The 21,231-nt window shown below is 34.4% G+C and overlaps 1 protein-coding gene across 3 annotated transcripts in view; it reads left to right on the top strand.

Annotated features, from left to right (window-relative positions):
* The first annotated feature begins 25 nt into the window (after nt 1–25).
* The window catches only part of LOC141448642 (large proline-rich protein BAG6), a 35,620-nt gene continuing 14,414 nt past the window's right edge, over nt 26–21,231 (top strand). For 2 of the 3 annotated variants that reach the window (XM_074117124.1, XM_074117125.1), the window contains exons 1-16: nt 26–293; nt 3,979–4,049; nt 4,178–4,295; nt 4,395–4,604; nt 6,079–6,226; nt 6,370–6,485; nt 6,619–6,775; nt 7,751–7,913; nt 8,742–8,918; nt 9,148–9,391; nt 11,990–12,207; nt 14,142–14,355; nt 14,933–15,241; nt 15,955–16,073; nt 16,291–16,425; nt 16,500–16,682. In XM_074117124.1, coding sequence (XP_073973225.1) covers nt 3,987–4,049; nt 4,178–4,295; nt 4,395–4,604; nt 6,079–6,226; nt 6,370–6,485; nt 6,619–6,775; nt 7,751–7,913; nt 8,742–8,918; nt 9,148–9,391; nt 11,990–12,207; nt 14,142–14,355; nt 14,933–15,241; nt 15,955–16,073; nt 16,291–16,425; nt 16,500–16,682 — 2,574 coding nt within the window. In that variant the 5' untranslated portion in view covers nt 26–293; nt 3,979–3,986. The remainder of the gene's footprint in view (nt 294–3,978; nt 4,050–4,177; nt 4,296–4,394; nt 4,605–6,078; nt 6,227–6,369; nt 6,486–6,618; nt 6,776–7,750; nt 7,914–8,741; nt 8,919–9,147; nt 9,392–11,989; nt 12,208–14,141; nt 14,356–14,932; nt 15,242–15,954; nt 16,074–16,290; nt 16,426–16,499; nt 16,683–21,231) is intronic. The other variant, XM_074117126.1, reaches the window with a different exon arrangement.

Here is a 21,231-nt window from a genome sequence, read left to right on the forward strand (position 1 = left end):
TGTTAAGTTTGGTGGCAGTGTATAAAAAGATGGTAGTAGTTTTTCAGTTGTATCAGTTTGTGAAATTAATTATTAATGCTTAAATTTCAGCTTTGATGTGTAGATTGAGTATGTCAGCATTAATACTTTCACGATTTGCTGAAATTACTGATTTATACAGTAAACTATAAATTTATACTACATTCTTAGCGGGACTAAGCAGCCTCTAGGATATTAGTCATACATTCCTGATAAAATTATAGCAAAGATTTCTAAACAGCTTCTGAGTTGTATCTTGTAATCTGAAATTTAAGGTGAGTTAGTTTTTATTTTAATTATATTATTGAGTTTTCGTTCTAATATTGGAGGTTACCATTTCTTATTGGTTATGTGGCTTTTTATTTCTTTATTATATTTACATTATATATTTGTATGTTTCGATTCCTCTACCGTGAGAATGTGCATTTTTATTTTTTCTAATTGCGTAAAAATTTAACTGAAAGTAGCAGTAGTTGAATATTAATAACGTAAGTAACCCCATCCACCACTATCACCTAATTGGTAGTGAGACGTTAAGTCCTACCTAAAAAAAGGCGATTACTTTACTTTAATGTAAAAGAATAAGCATATCATACTTGTTTGTCTTGTCAAATGTTTAAAGCGTTAAAAATTTGAAGGTTTGGAAGTTCAGTTGAGTTTAATAATTAACTTTAATGTAGGATATTGAGGCCTCTAACATCTGAACGGCATACACTCGGTTTCATAGTACATTTTACTGAGTGAAGAGTGAAATTATGTTTTGATACCAAACTTATGTTTCATTTCTTGCTTTCAATGTAATTAATCACAATGGCTATAGTAATAATGAATTGAACACTAAAGCCCATATCAATAGAACGTATCATGTAAACGTACAACTTAATGTTGAAACTGTTGTTAGTTTTATTTTTCCAAAATAAATGGAAAAAATTATAAAAAGTTGTTTCTGAATTATCCACTCTTTCAGAGTGTCTTAAAATTATAAACTGTTTTAAATTCTCTCCCATTCCAAAATGGTAGAATAGCCACTTTTTATAAAAGTATCTCCCAGCAGGAAGACATCAACAAGGCAAAAAGCTCTTACTATTCATTTGTTAGTTATTTGAAATATTTACACATACATACTGGACATCAGTTCCATACAAAAGTCCACATAACCTGGGAAAAATATATTCTGAAAAGTTGTAGTCTAATGCGTTGCACGTTCTGGTTTTTGCTACGGCCCGCAGACTTAGAATTCCCTTATGTACAAAGATATATAAATCCGCCCATTTTGTTTTTCCAAAACAATATTTCAGTTTTCTTAAATTTTGTTCATAGTTTTTGGTATCTGAATCATTGATCCAAAAGGAAGAAAACGTTTTTGCTATTAACAGTCAAAATTTTGTTTTTGTTTTTTGCCAAGCTTTCGACTAAAGGACTATAGACAGTTATAATAGTTTTAATATTGTTACGTCAAAGGTTGGCGTGTCTTTTCTGATTATGTGCTGTCAGTACAAATACAGACATATCAGAAGTCATACTAATCTAGATGTAGCAATGTTAAAAAAATAATTGTCAATATCTTTAGTCCTAAAGATGACCTAGTTCCGGTCGAAAGCTTGACAAAAAATACTGAAAATAAATTATGACAGAAATTGACAATAATTTTATTTTTGACTTTTTAATTTACCACAGAATGCCTCCAATTTTTTAGTTTTTCTAGAAGCTCTCCTTCTCAATTTTTGCTAACCTTAAAACTTTCCTTTGATTACATCATTAAATGTTTAAATCTGTCTTCGCACAGAAATGCCAATTTTTTTCCTAGAAAAAAATCATGGAAAGTTAACAACTTGTTATGGCAAGAGGTAGAAGAGTGTTGCCAATAGGAAAACAAAATTATTCAGTAAATTGCTAAAAAAGCAGAGCTTTGCAGACCCAGAAGCCTACTTGTGCCAACACCTGAATAGGGACAGTAATCAGTTGATGTACTGTAAGTTGGGGCAGATTGCATTAGTCTGTTGATATCATTATCTAATGGTTTTCTAAAAGAAGAGTTGCTATCTCTCATCAGTACAATACATCAAGGGAATAAGATTTGTTCGATGTGAAACTTGGGCATCAAAAGATGGAGGGACTTTAAAAGTATCTTGAAGTCAAAAGATCAGAGGACATGCTGTTAATAATATTGTATCCTTCCTCGCTAATAGCGGAGTCCGAGGGATTAATTATTCAAGTAAAACCCATGAATATTATATCCCCTAGAGTTATGATCTTTCGGTGATTTGGCATTGTGCACCCTATTTGAGTATTTCTATGTATTTTGTTTCGTTTTCTTGCCAGCCTTTAGCAAACGTTAAACAACAAAGGGCAGGGAGTTAGTGCTCCACTGCCATCTCATCAGGATACAATGGTGTATCTCTGATTCTTATCATAAGTAGTAGACTCCTAAATATTTGCGACCGGAAGTTACTCAAACCATAGCGATCGCGATAGAGCGAGCAACCGTCCACGACACCGAATTAGGAGTTGATGTACGTTAAGCTCCGCCTGAAAAAATAGGCGATTACTTTACTTGTTTTTTATAATAAAGCGAGCAAGATTTGCTTGTGCATTTTTATTTTTCTGTAGCAAAGAGTAAGACTTTTTCCAACACACTAAACTAAGTAATTGGCCCTCCAATTTTCCTTTATCTTGGTGCCATTTTCTACTTTTCACGATATATTTAAGAGTACGAATGCAGTTGACTATGAATATGGCCTACGAAGGTTACTATAAGACTCGTGTTGGTTGACCCGAGGTATAGCATAGTCATAGAAGATGGCCCAGACTTCCAACCAATACAATACAATGCAATACCCATACAAAGAATACAATGTACTCTTCTCGTAAAAAACTAAATCCCGGTTCAGAAAGGTTTAGTTGCCGTTGCAGGGCTGTCAAGATACTGCTCGTGATTTTTTCCATTTATAAATTTATTAAACTTAATTGATTTAAAATGCTAACGAGAAAGATAAATTATTGCCACTTTCAATCTTTTTTTAAAATTATTTTTGCCTAACTTTCAACCCGGGTACCTAGGTCATGATCAGGGCTTTGACGGCATTGCATTAATTTGGATCTATTTTTAGATTGCACATAGACATTTTTTCATTTTTTAAATTTGTATTTTTATATTTGTTATATTTACGTGCAATTTTCACTGGCTAAAAACTCCTTCAACAGTTAATGTTTGAAGTTAGTAGATATGTCGTTTTCTACCAACTAATTATCATAAAAACAATGTGTTTACGTTTTTAGTTGCTTTTTACTGATTTGATCGAAAGATATATAAGAGAAGCCAATTTTTTTTATAAATCTAATGATTAAATCGAAGAAAATGGCTTCAAGCCCGAAACTGGTCTCAGAATACATAAAAAACGGGCAAGCTGCGATGGGTAAAGTCTCGGATTTGTTTTTTCCATCCAATTGAAACTGTGAACAGTCTCTGATATTCTCGAATATTACGGTTCTTCCAAACATCTTAATTGTTATGTTTCTAAACTTTTCGTTTTTAAGTTGAATGAATGGGTAAGTTCTTAAAAGACTTTCCCACAAATTTTAGTCCCTATATGAAAGTTCTTAATTTTATTAGGTTCCTGAACAACGTAATTGCATAAATTACTTTCTTGAGCTGTGAATTTCAGTCTAGCTGACATAGTTCACACTTTTTTTCTAGCCTGCCTCCTGCTTTAATTAAAAATGTGATCTCCCGACGCCGAAGCAGCCTTGGAAGAACAAGAAGAAGAAGAAGAAAAAAAAACAACATTGCCCCAGATTTTCCAAAGGCTATCCTATTATACTTATTTACGAAGTTACTTATTTAAATGTCTAGAACTTTTCATGGCATACCTAACTCCCAGTTCGCGGGAGCGGTACCATCCTGGCTTTAATCTAGTCAGCGTTTAAGAGGAGATATGAATTAGTATTTATTTTTTCCAGTTTGAGAAATGATTGAAATAACTATAAAAACGTTGGACTCCAGAAACCACTCGTTTTCAGTTGGTGATGAGGTAAGTAAAACATATATGAGCAAATAATTGGTTGTGGTCATATTAAAATTTCTGGAATAATTTTCTGGTGTCATCTAATTAGAGAATGATTCGTAAGTTACTCAGTAAAATTTATCACCAAATTTTAGCTGACTGTAAAACAATTGAAGGAGCACATTGCTGAACCAGTTAATGTGCCTGCAGAATCACAACGTTTAATTTATTGCGGTAGAGTTTTGGTGGATGAAAAAAAACTCTCTGAATATGGTAAGAAACTGAATTTTTTTTAGACAGTAATATAAAAAATAAAGTATGTAATCATCATAATTGCAGTATGACATTAACAATTGTGTGTGTTGACAACAGATGTGAATGGGAAAGTGATTCATTTAGTCCAACGAGCTCCACCCTCCAGCAGTAATGATAGTGGGGGTAACTCCGGCAATGATTTTAGATCAACATCTAGAAGACAGTTCAGATTAGTTCAGAATCAGAATGTCCGTGTGGATGGAGGCAGCGGAAATGCTATGTATCTTGGAGCCATGGCCTTTCCGGCGGATCTCATGGATGCTCAAGGTCGTTAATTATCTTGAATGAAAGCAGTACTTTTACAGTTGTGTCAGATTTAAAAAGTTGACTTGTCAAATAATGCACTTCTGTGTGATTCCTAGATAGGAAGATTAAGTTTTTGGCAAAAGGTTTTTATGACAACTAAACACCTAGAATCAGGAAGCTGTAGATAATGTTGCCCTTGAAACTTGAAGCTAGCCCTCCTTGGCGGTAGATAGTACTCGTATAACAGTAATAATTCAGCATCACTCGTAATCTCGTAATGTGGCATCACAAAATTTTCGGATTTTTATTTTCTCTTGTACTACTAGATATGGAACGTATCAAATTTCCGAAAAGAGTTTTCTCGGATAAAGTAAAATCTAACTCGGAAACATCTGCTTTGAGGTCTACTGAATCCACAAAAAGATTTTCTCTGCCTTCCTCCCCATCTCTCTGGCTGTGTTATGTGAGAGAGGCAGAGAGGCATCAAAATAGAAAAAACAGATTGCCAGCTTAGGACGCTTACCTAAATTGGTCACTTGAACGTGTGATAGGTCTATGTATCAGTGTGGTTTCATCCTTTAAACTTACTGACCTCTAAAAAATAAATTGTGAACAAGTTTTAAAATTTAACGTATTAAGGGAAGAAAGATTATTGCCAATTTCGGTTATAATTTTTTATTTGTATTAATGCCTATCTTTCGATCTAGGGATTAGGTCATCTTCAGAGCTTATTCTTACAAACTGTTGTAATATCTTTTACATTAAACGATTGATCTTAATGGGTTGTGTGCCTTCTGACCTGAGTGTTTAGGTACTACTGAGGTAGTCGATTTTAAAATGTTCTTATTTGTGACCCTTGTTAACGAATTAATTAATAAATAACATAATTAATCAATTATTTGATTTAAAAAAAAAAACCTGATTATTTTATTTTACTTTATTTGAAAAGGTGCGCAACATCAAAGGTCCTTTGCACTCTGATTCTCACAAAACATTTTGTAAGAAACATTGGAAATTTTTGTCATATAAGAATAGTGTAAAATCTAGAGAGATTTTACAAAGTAAAGGTATCTTAAAATTGCTAAGCTTTCATAGTCGATCGGTAACTTAAAATAGACAATAGACATTACATACTCGTATATCTATAACTTCTATTTGAATAATTTTTCAACGTAAATTCGTTTTAGGATTGTTCTGAGAAGATTTTTGTGAGGCTCGTCTCTAAAATATCGTTTTCGTGTGAAGAAAAACTGTAAGCAAAAATTATGTTTTAAATTCGCTGTTTGAAAAATCTGTTGACTACAGCCTCAAGAACTAATAAGAGGAAGTTGTGAGAATGCTCTCATCGAATTTTTACAATTTAAGGATTTGAAAATCGTAAATTTAGTTTTAGTAGTAGCTTTATTTCTATTAATTTAAATGTAACACTGAAATATGTTGAATGCCCATTATTCGTACATCAGGGTTATTGGTTTCGTTTTCATGCGCCATTTAGGAATCACAATGCCTCAACCTCGGCATGGGTTATCTCAGAGTAGGCTTTCGGTGGTGCGGACCATGTTACGAAGAGGAAGATATGTACTACAAAATTTAGAAAACCCTAACATTCAGGAATCCCCTGCTGAATACAACGGAAACAACATGTTCGTATTCTTAACATATATTTAATGTAGAGAGAGAGTGAGGAGGAATTACAGTTTTACTAATGCTGAAGTAATCTGTTAGACTTGTATGCATTTTCTCCTTTTTTTTCTTAATATCTTTGCTAAACAATTTGTTTCCTTAGAGATCCACTGGCATTAGTAGCCCAGGCAGCAGCAGCAGCTGCTTTTGCAGCTTCAGTTACTCGCAATACTTCCGGTCAAACAGCACCACCAAATCCTCCCATCATCAGCATTGAAGGTATTCTTTCCTCAAAAGTCTATTTCTGATATTAAAATGTGGTTCATAAGTGAATATTGATAAAAATGATTACTCGCACAAATTGAATTATTGCCGCCAAACAAAATGTATAAGAGTATGGATGGTTATTTAGCTGATGCTTCAGCGGGAGTAGCGAGTGAGGTGGGATCCGTTCCTGAGGAGACAAGAGCATCATCAGCTGAAGAGGCCAATGAAATTCCTACCTCCGCAAATGATGGGGCTGCAGACGGTGCGGCTCAAAGTGCCCAGGCCGCCGAAGAACCCCAGCAGTTTGTATTTGAATTTGTACTATATAGAATTTAAGGGCCTACTTTATGGCTAGAACTCAAGCTTAAAGTAAAACTGAAGACGACTTGACGGAATAGGAACCCTAGAAATGTTTTTGAAAGTGGTTGCATTTCAACTTTCTAAACTTAAGATCTGTGTCCAAAGATAATACCAGATATTTCTTTTCTTTTTGTTTAGCAAAGTTTCTCTGAAAAAGTTAAGTTTTAGAGATTTCTATGGTATTTAGATAGAGTAAGATGTAAATTTAAATTATCTTTATGAAAAGAGAGGTTGGTCAGCCACACTTGGGACCAGTGGCAAATCTAGGTCACCCTTTGGGGAGGGTTTGTATTTACAAAGCTAGCAAAGTGTCCAGAAAACAGAAAGCAGTCCCTATACCGTTAATATCTTTGCCTGCAACGTGGATATTGACAAAAATATTGAAATGCGGGTAGAAATTTGATAATTTGACGATAGGTGGATTAGAACTATCTATCAAAACTCAATTATTTTCCATGTTATTAATGTAATATTTTTGACAATAAGTTTGATCTTCTAGGCTAAGATTTATTAACAAAAAACAATTACTAGAGGAATGATTCTGCGTCTTGATTATCAGTGACTAAACGAGGGGAAAGGAATAGTTAAAACTATTTTTCTGTTAAATTGTAGATAGGGCATTGTGTAAAAGGTGAATAATTGTATCAAAATTGTGTTCTTTATGCTTAAATGAATTTAATTATATATCTATAAGTCAATCTTTGTGTTGAATTGCCCTTTTGACGCATGTCGTTGGAACTTGGATTTAGGCCAGCATCAATCAATTGTGCCCGAACCAATTTAACTGTTTTTTTTTTTCAATATTTTTTGAAGAGACTTATAGTTTACAAAGTTAATTATATTCTCGCGATTCTTTCCGGCTACCTTGTTATTGATTGATTTATAATCAGTTTGTCAATTGAAATGGTAATTTACAGAGGTAGCAGAAGTGGGGAGAATGGCAGAAATGGCAGGCGGTATCCTGGTACAACGGCACTTGCAGACCTAATTTCAATGGTGCAAGACATCAACACAAGGCTGCAACCTTTCTTAGAAAGGTACTATGTACTGATGAGGGATGATCCTGTGCTAGAAAATCCGGTAGATACATTTTTTTTCTTCTCATTTTTAAGTAGTTTTCTTTAACTTCAAATTTGTATCTCTGTTTGAAGGCATGATAAGTTTATCAAGTTAAGTTAGTATATCTACTTACTAGCCAAAGTTAGTATGGTGCAAAAATTTCTTTCTAATTGTATTTCTAAATTATTTGTAATCTTAGTTAGAAGTTAATTAAAACAAAGTTTTTAATCTTGGCGAAACGTCGGGCTAACTCAAACACCAATCGGAAGTCATTCGGGAATCTTCGCCCTTCTTCGATTGGATGCATTGGAAGGGGCCGGCTTTTTCAGTGGGCATCAGAGATTGTTTATTGAATGGAATAAACAAAACTGGATAAAATTATTAGTTTCTGTGAACAAATTTGTAAAATTTAAAACTCGTGTTAATGTATTTATATTCACCCCGCCTGCCTAATGTGGAAGTTAGTGAGCGAGTTAGTGAAAGAAATATGACGAGGTTTGAACTAAAACATCAATTTCTTTCCAAGGAGTTTTGGTCTACAAACCTTTCTCCTACCGCAGGAGTCTTCTTTGAATATTGTGTGTACTTCCTAATAATCGGAAATCTGATGCCAGCAAATGATCGGAAAACTGATGCACGTTCATGACGGAGCACTGACCTAGAAAGAGAAAGAGAGCACTGAACATTTCCTCAGCGGAAATGAAAGCGTATGTGCTGGACAGATTAGAAAGAGAGCTATTCGTGGAGGCGTATAATAGGAAAAGAGTGTCTCCAGAATGAGTGTCATTCAGGATATTTTGCGTGTCGGTGAGGATGGTTAGTGGCGTTAATCCTGTTGATATATTGCAGGCGGAAGAGCAACGTTTTTTCAATCAAGTATCTGAACTGATGCATTTCATGTCACACGCCTACCATGCGATCAGTGATGTGATGTGCGACTTCAGTCAGCCACCTCCCAGGTTGCTTAGATGTCGGCCTGTCCTCATTCAACATTCTGCCGTTTTACAAACTGGAATACCTATTCAAGTAAGCTTACTTGCTCAAAAATACAATAAAGTTGATTCTTAATTTAATCAGTTACAAAAAATTCACCAACATCCATTTTCAAGTTTTAAGTTACTTATTTCATAAAGAAAAGGACGCATTTTCTGTAAGACATGAGGATCTAGAAAGATGATATTTGCTTTACTCTGAGATGTATTGTCATTAACATTTTTAGTGAGCAAGATAAAATTAACCCCGTATTTCTGTACAGCTAAACCTTAATTCAAACAGCCAGACTAGAGGAACAGGGACCAATACTGGAGAAAGTAATGAGAATAGAGGAGCTACTGCAGAGCAAGAAACTAGGGGCGAGCCAGAAGCCAACAGTGAGGAGCGAAGGAACGTGTCGAATGAGGGCAGTGGCCAAACAGAGGAAACAGAGGAGATACCGCAGCATGCTCGCACGGCTCCTCTCACTTCGGCAGAACAAGGGCAAGGACCACCGCAACTATCAGGTTTACATCGTCCAAGAGTTAGCTTTTAGGAGAACTTCTTACTTGCTAATTTGTCCAAAACTTGTTGTCTGATCGCATGGTCCTCTCAATTTGAAAAAATCGCGGAATGTTCCCTTAGTTAACAAGGTATTATCAAGGCAGATGTATGGATCGAAGGAGGTATAGAATGTGGCATTGGGGCTATTTGCAATTTGTTCCAGCGGAGTTACATAGAATAATAATACAAATAGTATACTTTGAGGTGTTGCTAGAGACTCGAACCAGCCTTGGCAATCTCGAAGTGATGTAGTGGCGGGTTTATCAAGCAATGGATGCTAAATTATTTGGTGAGGCTTGGATGGAACTAGATCGTCCAAGATTTTTTTAGATGAATTAATCTGGGCAAAGCTCTCGTTTAATCTAAGAAATAGTACTTAAAAGTACTGTTTGTGGCGACGACTCGTTCATGGCTAATGTGTATGATCTCACCTGAATTCCATTGAAATGTAAATGAACGTCATAAGTACATGTACGGATGTAGCGCGAGACTGTGTACCACTACTATTTGGTTCAGTATCCTTGCTTCTGAAGGCCAGGTATAGGAAGGATATTGGGCATGATCAGATATACAAGTAGAATCTAGATCAATTAAAGGTCAGTGTTATTCTTAGATATTGCATTGAAGCTGACAGACTGTCCAGGAAATTTTGAGGTCATATATTTTCTGGGCTTGGAGTAAGAGCGCTTTGTGACCGTAAGAATACGAGAGTCGTTTGAAAAGTCCGTGCAAAAATAAAAACTACTTAATTTTTTGGGGTAAACATTTTTTATTTTTCAACATAGTCTCCTTTTAGGCTTATACACTTCGTCCAACGCTGCTCTAGTTTGTTGATCCCTTCCGAATAATAGGATTTGTCCAAGTCTGAAAAATAGCCATTCGTTTCTGCAAACACCTCCTCGTTTGAATAAAATCTTTTTCCCGCCAGCCATTTCTTCATATTGGGGAACCAATAGTAGTCCGAGGGAGCCAAGTCTGGAGAATAGGGGAGATGTGAAACGAGTTGGAACCCTATTTCCATTAATTTTGCGACCACAACTGCTGAGGTGTGAGCTGGTGCGTTGTCGTGATGGAAAAGGACTTTTTTGTGGGCCAATCGTGGGCGTTTTTCTAGCAGCTCGGTTTTCAAACGGTCCAATAACGATGAATAATATGCACCTGTAATAGTTCCAGATAGCCGATGAGGATTATTCCTTGCGAATCCCAAAAGACAGTCGCCATAATCTTTCCGGCCGAAGGAACGGTCTTCGCCTTTTTTGGCGCAGATTCCCCCTTGGTAACCCATTGTTTAGATTGTTCTTTGGTCTCAGGAGTGTAGTGATGTATCCATGTTTCATCCACAGTGACGTCCTGCGGATTCTTCTGGAACAGCTGCAAACCGTCCTTGCAACACTTCACACGATTTCGTTTTTGGTCAAGCGTGAGCAATCGCGGCACCCATCTTGCGAATAGCTTTGTCATGTCCAAATGTTGATGCAAAATATTATGTACCCGTTCATTCGAGATGCCCACAGCACTAGCAATCTCACGCACCTTCACTCTTCTGTCATCCATCACCATATCATGGATTTTATCAATGATTTCTGGAGTAGTAATCTCAACAGGGCGTCCAGAACGTTCAGCGTCACTTGTGCCCATATGGCCACTCCGAAAATTTTGAAACCACTTATAAACTGTTCTAATCGAAGGTGCAGAGTCACCATAATGTTTATCAAGCTTCTCTTTTGTCTCCTGAGGCGTTTTGCCTTTCATGAAGTAGTGTTTAATCAACACACGAAATTCTTTTTCGTCCATTTTTTGAAAATCACTCGACTTCCTCGATTCAAACGAATGCCAAACACAAAGAAATAGACCGATCTGGCTGAAACTTGGTGTGTGTTCTTCCAAGAGATGCTACTAACTAAACATAACCTCGATACGCGCCAGTGGTGCTATCTCTCCGACTTTGCACGGACTTTTCAAACGACCCTCGTAATCATTTAATTAAAAATGGATCAAGGTAAAAATGATAACTCAATTTCTAAAGATTAATGACGAAATTTTCAAGATTTAATGTAGTCAAATTTTTTGAAAATTTTCTTTTTCCTTTTATTACAAGGTAGAGGGGATAGAATTGTAAGGAGGGGGATAAATAAATTCCGGTATGTCCATAAAATTGTATTCAATTACTAAAAATGATCTCAAAGTGGATGACTGATGGCGTAAAAACGAGCTTAGGAATGTTCTTCTGTTTTTTACGTGTAAATGGGCACCCTCACATTTTTTTGTCTTTTAAATACCATTTCTTAGTTCATTAAGTATCATTTCTGCTTTACAATGTAGATAATTCTAATTTATAATGTAAGCAAGTTTAAATATGCTGAAATAAATATTTTTTAAAATATTTCAAAAAAATCTAAGAAGTTTACTTCATTAATCTTTTGAAGGTAATTGCACTATATTCTTCACTATGTATCTCTTTGTATGAAGCAATTATTAGAATATCTAAGCAGTATTTTAAATTTTAGTATGGTATCTAAATTTTTGGGATTTTTAATTAATTTATTTTTATTTTTTATTAGGCCGTTCAGTGAGCCTGGGTCCCAGTAACTTTGAATTTTTTATGGATGTTGGTCAAGGATCAATAACTATAGATTCTGTGGAAGCTACTGTTGTGACAGGAGGAGCAAGTGCAGACAGTGAGAATGCGTCTGCGAACCTGCCAACGGGCCCAACATCCGAATCAAGAGATAACCGGACGTCACAAAGCCCGCCAGACTTTATACAGAATTTTATGCAGGTCAGGATTTATTCGTTGGGAAGGGTTGGTCTCAAGTTTTCTGATTCAATATTGATTTCATGGGGATTTCAGAAATGAAAATTTCACAATAGGTTTTTGTGTTGTTTTGTAATAATTTGTAATTTTTAAGAAAATGCTCTTTCTCTCTTTGTGAGTTATTCTCAAGTACTTCGTTTGTGTATTTACTCATTTTCAAGAATATATTATTGAATGTCAATAGTTAACTGTGGTGCACTCTTTTGCTTGGAATAAAAAAGGGAAACAACGATCTACTCGTATATTGATTAAATCTGTGATAAGGTTCCCGGCAACAGATCAACATTCAAAGTAATCATTAATTTGCGCGCCATCTTTACAACCTCCTCAAGTTCACAAACATTTTTCTTTAAAAGGGTGGTAATTTATTACTAATACTTTATAATTCTGTATCAAATTACTAATGCATATATCATTCTGTTAAATGATATAACTCAAAGAAATGCCCCACATCCAATCAAGTTATTGCAATAAAATTCTGCCATCATTAACTGAAGCAAAATATTTAAATATATTGATAACTCATCCTGCAATACTAGTTAAATAATAACATTAGGAATTACATATTCTAAAAGACTGTGGTGACCAACTATTTCATTATCATCCAGATGAGTGTTGTTTCAGAATCTCACCCACAATCTTTCAATTCACCACACAAACATTCCAATACTTAAACTCTCTTTTAGCATTTATGTTTGAAATAAATTTATTTTTGCAATCTATTTCTTTATTGATGGCATCAATATATAAATAACTCCATTTAATAATACACTTTTTAATAATTAAACATTTTTAACAGTTTTGAAATTATGCTTCTTTTATTCTCCAGAATATACAGTCGAAACATCGACTGAATGCAAAAAAAAAAAAATAATAATGAAACTAATAATAATAATAGTAATAATAATAATAATATGATGGTCAACCCTTCTGAACCAAACAAAAAAATGTCCCTAAATCACCGGCCATGATCTAAAAAACATTTAGTTTTCTGGATCAATAAACAAAGAAAATAGTTATGAGCGAGATGGTAATTAAGTTTGAGTTGACACACTTCTGTCATTTCGCAAATCGGAGGGGAGTGACAGAAATTGTTTACCGATGCTGTTTAAAAAGTTACAGAAGCCGATTCCGGAAAAATTTCATAAAAGTGAAAAATTAAGTTGTGTACATCCGATAAATAAAACACATTAAACCCTTCCTATTTTTAATTATTAATTTCATAAAAATGGATATATTAATCCAAATGATGTTTCCAGAGGTTTCATGGTTTTAAGTTTTATATTTTGTGTAACTTTCTTTTTCGTTTGGTTTGCTAAATAAAAGTTTGGTTAGAACTTATTTATGTGATAAAATGGTTCGATTAGTAAAGAGTAAAGCAGTAAGCAGTATGACCTTAATTACCAACTCACCGAATTTTTAATAAATAAAAAATAATTTTATACAATATATTTGTTTTCATTAACCAGGCTTCGCTTATAGTATTAAAAATTACGCGGTAAAGTAATTAATAGGTTTTTGTTATCCAAATGTCCCGTTAACATCATGAATTATAATTTTATTATTGCGCATGATTTGCTTCGAAGTTATAACTTCCCCCCGCATTAATTCTATCCACCGCATCCGTTTACATAAGGGACTACTTTCCCTTGATCGTGCCACTCTTGTAGATTAGATCACTTGGACATGAGATACCAAATCCCACAACCTCCCAATACTACTTCTCTCGCGTTATTTTTAGAAATGAATGTCTGTTTCTTTCCATTATTAATTTTGCTCGATTCTGCTGAACGAAAAACCTCCAAAGGAAGGAAAAAACGTTAAGCTTAAGCAAGATCTGGCGGCTAGTGGAAGATATAATTTGATAAGTTATGAGACTAATAGAGACATGTTGGCAGGCCCTGGCGGGTCACATGACCCAGGCTCTGGATGCCACCAATGCAAGGGAAGACAGAGCTAACTCCGCGGCTTCACATGGCGGAGGTCCAGCCAGCCAGATGTCCAGTCCGGCGGCTGCTCAAGGACATCTAAATACTTCCACACAACCGACCACATCTACACAAACCAGATCAACTACCCGGCCTCATGTACACATTGCGCCAGCTCTGCAAGGTCTATGCACATAATTTTTTTATTTTATCCATTTTCTGTACCTAAAGTGCTTTATTATGTGGTTAATGTCGGCATTTCCTCCATCTCTGCTGTGAAGATATCTTAAACGTGATTCCGAGAAAGAATGACAGTACCTCCTGGCAGAGAAGAGATAAACTGAGTTAGCGAATAAACTTTTATAACCATAGTAATAATCATTCTCAAAGTTGCAATCAGCAGTTTTAAATTTCAGTCGCTCAAGTCATGATGTTTGATACATCCTCCTAACCACATTAGTGTAGTACCACATTAGTGGTTAGTGTACCAGCTGATTTTGAAATATATTTCCTTGAACTCAAAAAAATTACTTCCTTTCTTTAATTTGCATTGGTGATGGTAGCTGAGACCTCTGCAGCATCGGCAGTGTGCTGCTGCATTCTATATTTAAAAGTTATAATGCATTATGGAAGCGTTAACTAGCTTCTTAAAATTGTTGTTTTTTTTTATGTTAGCAGTTTGCAAGTTTTGGACAAGCTGCATTCAGAAGAAGTAGTTGTACTATATATTTTTATTTAATGCGAATGTTTATGTGTTGAAGGTATGGGCATGCCAGGATTTTTTGATCCATTCCTTCCATGCAATTCCCATCACATACGCAGCGCTCGACGGCGGACGCAAGCTCAGTCAGAACAAACAGAATCGCAACAACAACACCAGCAGTCAGCGCCACAACCATTCCAACAGCAGCAACCAGCAGACGCAACGAACACAACAAGCCAAGACCTAAACGGAAGTTCCACGGTGCCAGGAAGGGTGTCCGGCCCACCAACCTCTCCTCCACCCCCGTTCCCACCAGTAGTCACTGCAGTCGGTTCAGATGTCGCTTCTTTGTTTGGTAACATACAAAGTAAAATTACAAACACTGTTCACTTGAATTAATGCTACAATCCTTAATTAAGTTGTTTCAACTCTGATGGAGTATACAGATCTTGAAAAGTATGCAATTATTTCAACAAATCTGTCGTTGTGCAATTCACGAATCGGAGTTTAAAGAATTGTAGTAAAGTCATCGTTTAATTTTCAGACGCTGTGTTTCGGGTGGTCCTTTAATATTATATTAATGCTATATCTAGAATTAAACTTGTAGGAGTGTTCTAATCAAAATTGCGTGTATTGCTTTTTTTAAATAACTTATACCAGATTTGTCACATAATAAAAAAAACCTAATACTATAATTACAAAAGTAATTTTCAAATCTCTTTTAGGTAAAATGTTTTGACTAGATGAATATAAGTTCCCAACTTGGTTGGTTGTAGCTGTTCTGTGTAATTTGCACTTCTTTTCTAACCGTTTTAGGTAAATTCAACCTAGATGTGCTCTCTTTTTAATTATTCATTTTATTCATAGAAGGAATTTTAGTTATGCGTTCGTTTTAAATTTTCAAAATTTAAATCCACAGACATTGCAAGTTTTGAAACTTCAAAAGTTTGAACTAATGTTTGTATCAAATAGAGAACATGGCATAGGGCCAAAGGAAAACTCGTTCCACATACACAGACTATTACCATTACTCTATAGAAGTGGATAAGACAAGGTCTTATTCAGGTCTAAACTGTTTAGGAGCCGGGCTCAGGACTGGCAACCAGCAGGACGACGCCCAGAGACTGGATGGCGCAACTAGAACAGTTCGCTGGAACCCCAACGATGTAACTTTTCTATTCCAAGCTCATCCTTTGCAGGTAATATTTCAAAGGCTAACCCATGATTATTTAGTAACTAAATTCAAAAGATATAAACATCTTTTAGATGAGCTGTAAGTTGTGGCAATTTCATGACACAGATTGAGCAGTTTTACAATCGTGTTGTTGAGAACTAAGAAATCGTTATTTTGAACTAGTGAGGAGAGCGATTATTTATCCAACTGAACATAAAACATAAATTTTTATGTTTACCCAGCACAACTTTCTTCTTCACTATCCGAATTCTGCTGGTGCTAGCGGACCGGTCACCCTTGAAGAAATCATGCTGAATTCACCAGACTTTAACTATACTGAAGGCGTGTCTCTGGTTACAGATTTCTTTGTGCTGCTGGTAAGTACTCTGCCCTATATTTGTTATTTCGTATTGTTTCACCGCAATCTTGGTATATTTGATCCATTTTTAAGGCCCGAAATGTCAGACTGTTGGATGCTATTGGAGGCGAGACCAGGATGATAATGTTTAATATGAGATCAGCTGTAGCGCAGTTCATTACTTCAAGATTACTTTCCTCTGGCCAAGACACCAGTAATATTACTGAGGCAGTCAATAGAATTAATGCTGAACTCAGAAACATCCTGGAATCAATGGTCAGTTTTATTTATGTACATCAAATGTCAAAACTAGCTACTTCTTCAGGGCCTTGGCGTCCACAAGAGTTTCCAACCCTAACAACATTGAAGTTACTATTGTAACTCCTAACATCTATTCATTATATAAAGGACCTGCAGAGATAGTTGATGGTTGGTGTTTAATGGGTGAAGTGTAGTATTGGCTATTGACACTTTGTTGTAGCGAACCCACCGACTTACACTCAGACTCTTCAAGACGCCTACATTCTGTGTGCCAACAATACAGTAGAAGTCTTATCTCTCACCACACCAAGAAATATGCATCCTTCACTCACGTACATACATAACTTACCAACATTTTCCCATAAAAATTGTGTGTGGTATAAGTGTTTTGGTTTTGCCTTATGCATATGTTTCGGACTAAAATTGTTTCGAAAACCAATAGCAGCTCTGGCACTGTGCTATTTACTTATTTAAAACAAGAAAGAAATGATTTTTTAAGAATGGGCAACATTTATTTTAAGTTGGAACATTCTGAAAATCTGCTAGACTAGATTTCAAAATTTTATGATTATGACTAGATATCAGAGTTGGGCACTGATTAAAAAAAAAATTAAATTCTAAATTTAATTGATTAAATTTTAATCAGAATTTAATCGGCGAATTTAATCGTAATTTTAATCATATGACAATTATTTAATCAATTAAATTTCAGATTTAATCGCTAATCAAACTAATTTAATCAAACTAAAAAAATTATGATTAAATCTGAGAATTAAATTGAACTTTAATTTTAATCACCAAATTAGTTCAATTTCAATCGTTAATCAAACTAATTTAATCATCCACTTTTATGGCTTTTCAACCAATGGTTCGAACCACGTTTTGGCGAGGCCCTTTTTCTGAGCGTCTTCAATAAATACTTCGGTTAATTTTTGTAGACTTGGACTTCTTCACGAGTCTCTAGACCAGTGGTTCTTAACCTTTTCATAGACGCGGAACACAATTATATATATATATATATATATATATATATAAATATTTCTCGCGGAACACTAACATTAAATAAAGTGTATAAGAGAACAAAATTTCATACGAATACGTGGTTCACGGTGGAAGATATAGAACGACCATAATTTTACAGAATTTCATGACCCAAAAAATTTTCAACCCTTTATATCTTCTACCTTTTTAGATCTGTGCACAAAATAACTATAGTTTATAATTGAGAAAAACAAAGTGTATAAGAGAACAAAATTCCATATCAATACGTGGTCCACAGTGGGAGATATAGAACGGCCACAATTTTACAAAATTTCATGACCCAAAAAATTTTCAACCCTTTATATCTTCTACCTTTTTAGATCTGTGCACAAAATAACTATAGTTTATAATTGAGAAAAACAAAGTGTACAAGAGAACAAAATTCCATATCAATACGTGGTCCACAGTGGGAGATATAGAACGGCCACAATTTTACAAAGTTTCATGACCCAAAAAATTTTCAACCCTTTATATCGTCTACCTTTTTAGATCTGTGCACAAAATAACTATAGTTTATAATTGAGAAAAACAAAGTGTATATAAGAGAACAAAATTTCATACGAATACGTGGTTCACAGTGGGAGATATAGAACGGCCAGTTTTACAGAATTTCATGACCCAAAAATTTTTCAACCCTTTATGTCTTCTACCTTTTTAGATCTATGCATAAAATAACTATAGTTTATAATTGAGAAAAACAAAGTGTATAAGAGAATAGAATTCCATATCAATACGTGGTTCACAGTGGGAGATATAGAACGGCCACAATTTTACAAAATTTCATGACCCAAAAAATATTCAACCCTTTATATCGTCTACCTTTTTAGATCTGTGCACAAAATAACTATAGTTTATAATTGAGAAAAACAAAGTGTATAAGAGAACAAAATTCCATATCAATACGTGGTCCACAATTGGAGATATAGAACGGCCACAATTTTACAAAATTTCATGACCCAAAAAATTTTCAACCCTTTATATCTTCTACCTTTTTGGATCTGTGCACAAAATAACTACAGTTTATAATTGGGAAAAACAAAGTGTACAAGAGAACAAAATTTCATACGAATACGTGGTTCACGGTGGAAGATATAGAACGGCCATAATTTTACAGAATTTCATGACCCAAAAAATTTTCAACCCTTTATATCTTCTACCTTTTTAGATCTGTGCACAAAATAACTATAGTTTATAATTGAGAAAAACAAAGTGTACAAGAGAACAAAATTTCATACGAATACGTGGTTCACGGTGGAAGATATAGAACGACCATAATTTTACAGAATTTCATGACCCAAAAAATTTTCAACCCTTTATATCTTCTACCTTTTTAGATGTGTGCACAAAATAACTATAGTTTATAATTGAGAAAAACAAAGTGTATATAAGAGAACAAAATTCCATATCTATACGTGGTCCTCAGTGGGAGATATAGAACGGCCACAATTTTACAAAATTTCATGACCCAAAAAATTTTCAACCCTTTATATCTTCTACCTTTTTAGATCTGTGCACAAAATAACTATAGTTTATAATTGAGAAAAACAAAGTGTATAAGAGAATAGAATTCCATATCAATACGTGGTTCACAGTGGGAGATATAGAACGGCCACAGTTTTACAGGATTTCATGACCCAAAAAATTTTCAACCCTTTATATCTGCTACCTTTTTAGATCTGTGCACAAAATAACTATAGTTTATAATTGAGAAAAACAAAGTGTATAAGAGAACAAAATTCCATATCAATACGTGGTCCACAGTGGGAGATATAGAACGGCCACAATTTTACAAAATTTCATGACCCAAAAAATATTCAACCCTTTATATCTTCTACCTTTTTAGATCTGTGCACAAAATAACTATAGTTTATAATTGAGAAAAACAAAGTGTATATAAGAGAACAAAATTCCATATCTATACGTGGTCCTCAGTGGAAGATATAGAACGACCATAATTTTACAGAATTTCATGACCCAAAAAATTTTCAACCCTTTATATCTTCTACATTTATAGATCTGTGCACAAAATAACTATAGTTTATAATTGAGAAAAACAAAGTGTATAAGAGAACAAAATTCGATATCAATACGTGGTCCACTGTGGGAGATATAGAACGACCATAATTTTACAGAATTTCATGACCCAAAAAATTTTCAACCCTTTATATCTTCTACATTTATAGATCTGTGCACAAAATAACTATAGTTTATAATTGAGAAAAACAAAGTGTATAAGAGAACAAAATTCGATATCAATACGTGGTCAACTATGGGAGATATAGAACGGCCATAATTTTACAGAATTTCATGACCCAAAAAATTTTCAACCCTTTATATCTTCTACCTTTTTAGATCTGTGCACAAAATAACTATAGTTCATAATTGAGAAAAACAAACTGTACAAGAGAACAAAATTTCATACGAATACGTGGTTCACGGTGGGAGATATCGAACGGCCATAATTTTACAGAATTTGATGACCCAAAAAATTTTCAATCCTTTATATCTTCTATATTTATAGATCTGTGCACAAAATATTTATAGTTTATAATTGAGAAAAACAAAGTGTATAAGAGAACAAAATTCCATATCAATACGTGGTCCACAGTGGGAGATATAGAACGGCCACAATTTTACAAAATTTCATGACTCAAAAAATTTTCAACTTTTTATATCTTCTACCTTTTTAGATCTGTGCACAAAATAACTATAGTTTATAATTGAGAAAAACAAAGTGTATAAGAGAACAAAATTCGATATTAATACGTGGTCCACAGTGGGAGATATAGAACGGCCATAATTTTACAGAATTTCATGACCCAAAAAATTTTCAACCCTTTATATCTTCTACCTTTTTAGATCTGTGCACAAAATGACTATAGTTTATAATTGAGAAAAACAAAGTGTACAAGAGAACAAAATTCCATATCAATACGTGGTTCACAGTGGAAGATATAGAACGGCCACAATTGTATAGAATTTCATGACCTAAAAAATTTTCAACCCTATATATCTTCTACCATTTTAGATCTGCGCACAAAATAACTATAGTTTATAATTGAGAAAAACAATGTGTACAAGAAAACAAAATTTCATAAGAATACGTGGTTCACAGTGGGAGATATAGAACGGTCATAATTTTACAGAATTTCATGACCCAAAAAATTTTCAACCCTTTATATCTTCTACCTTTTTAGATCTGTGCACAAAATAACTATAGTTTATAATTGAGAAAAACAAAATGTATAAGAGAACAAAATTCGATATCAATACGCGGTTCACAGTGGAAGATATAGAACGGCCATAATTTTACAGAATTTCATGACCCAAAAAATTTTCAACCCTTTATATCTTCTACCTTTTTAGATCTGTGCACAAAATGATTATAGTTTATAATTGAGAAAAACAAAGTGTACAAGAGAACAAAATTCCATATCAATACGTGGTTCACAGTGGAAGATATAGAACGGCCACAATTGTACAGAATTTGATGACCCAAAAAATTTTCAACCCTTTATATCTT

This window comes from Rhodnius prolixus, unplaced genomic scaffold (genome assembly GCF_049639745.1).
Source record: "Rhodnius prolixus isolate KJV_2025 unplaced genomic scaffold, Rpr scaffold_2, whole genome shotgun sequence".
NCBI lineage: Eukaryota > Metazoa > Arthropoda > Insecta > Hemiptera > Reduviidae > Rhodnius > Rhodnius prolixus.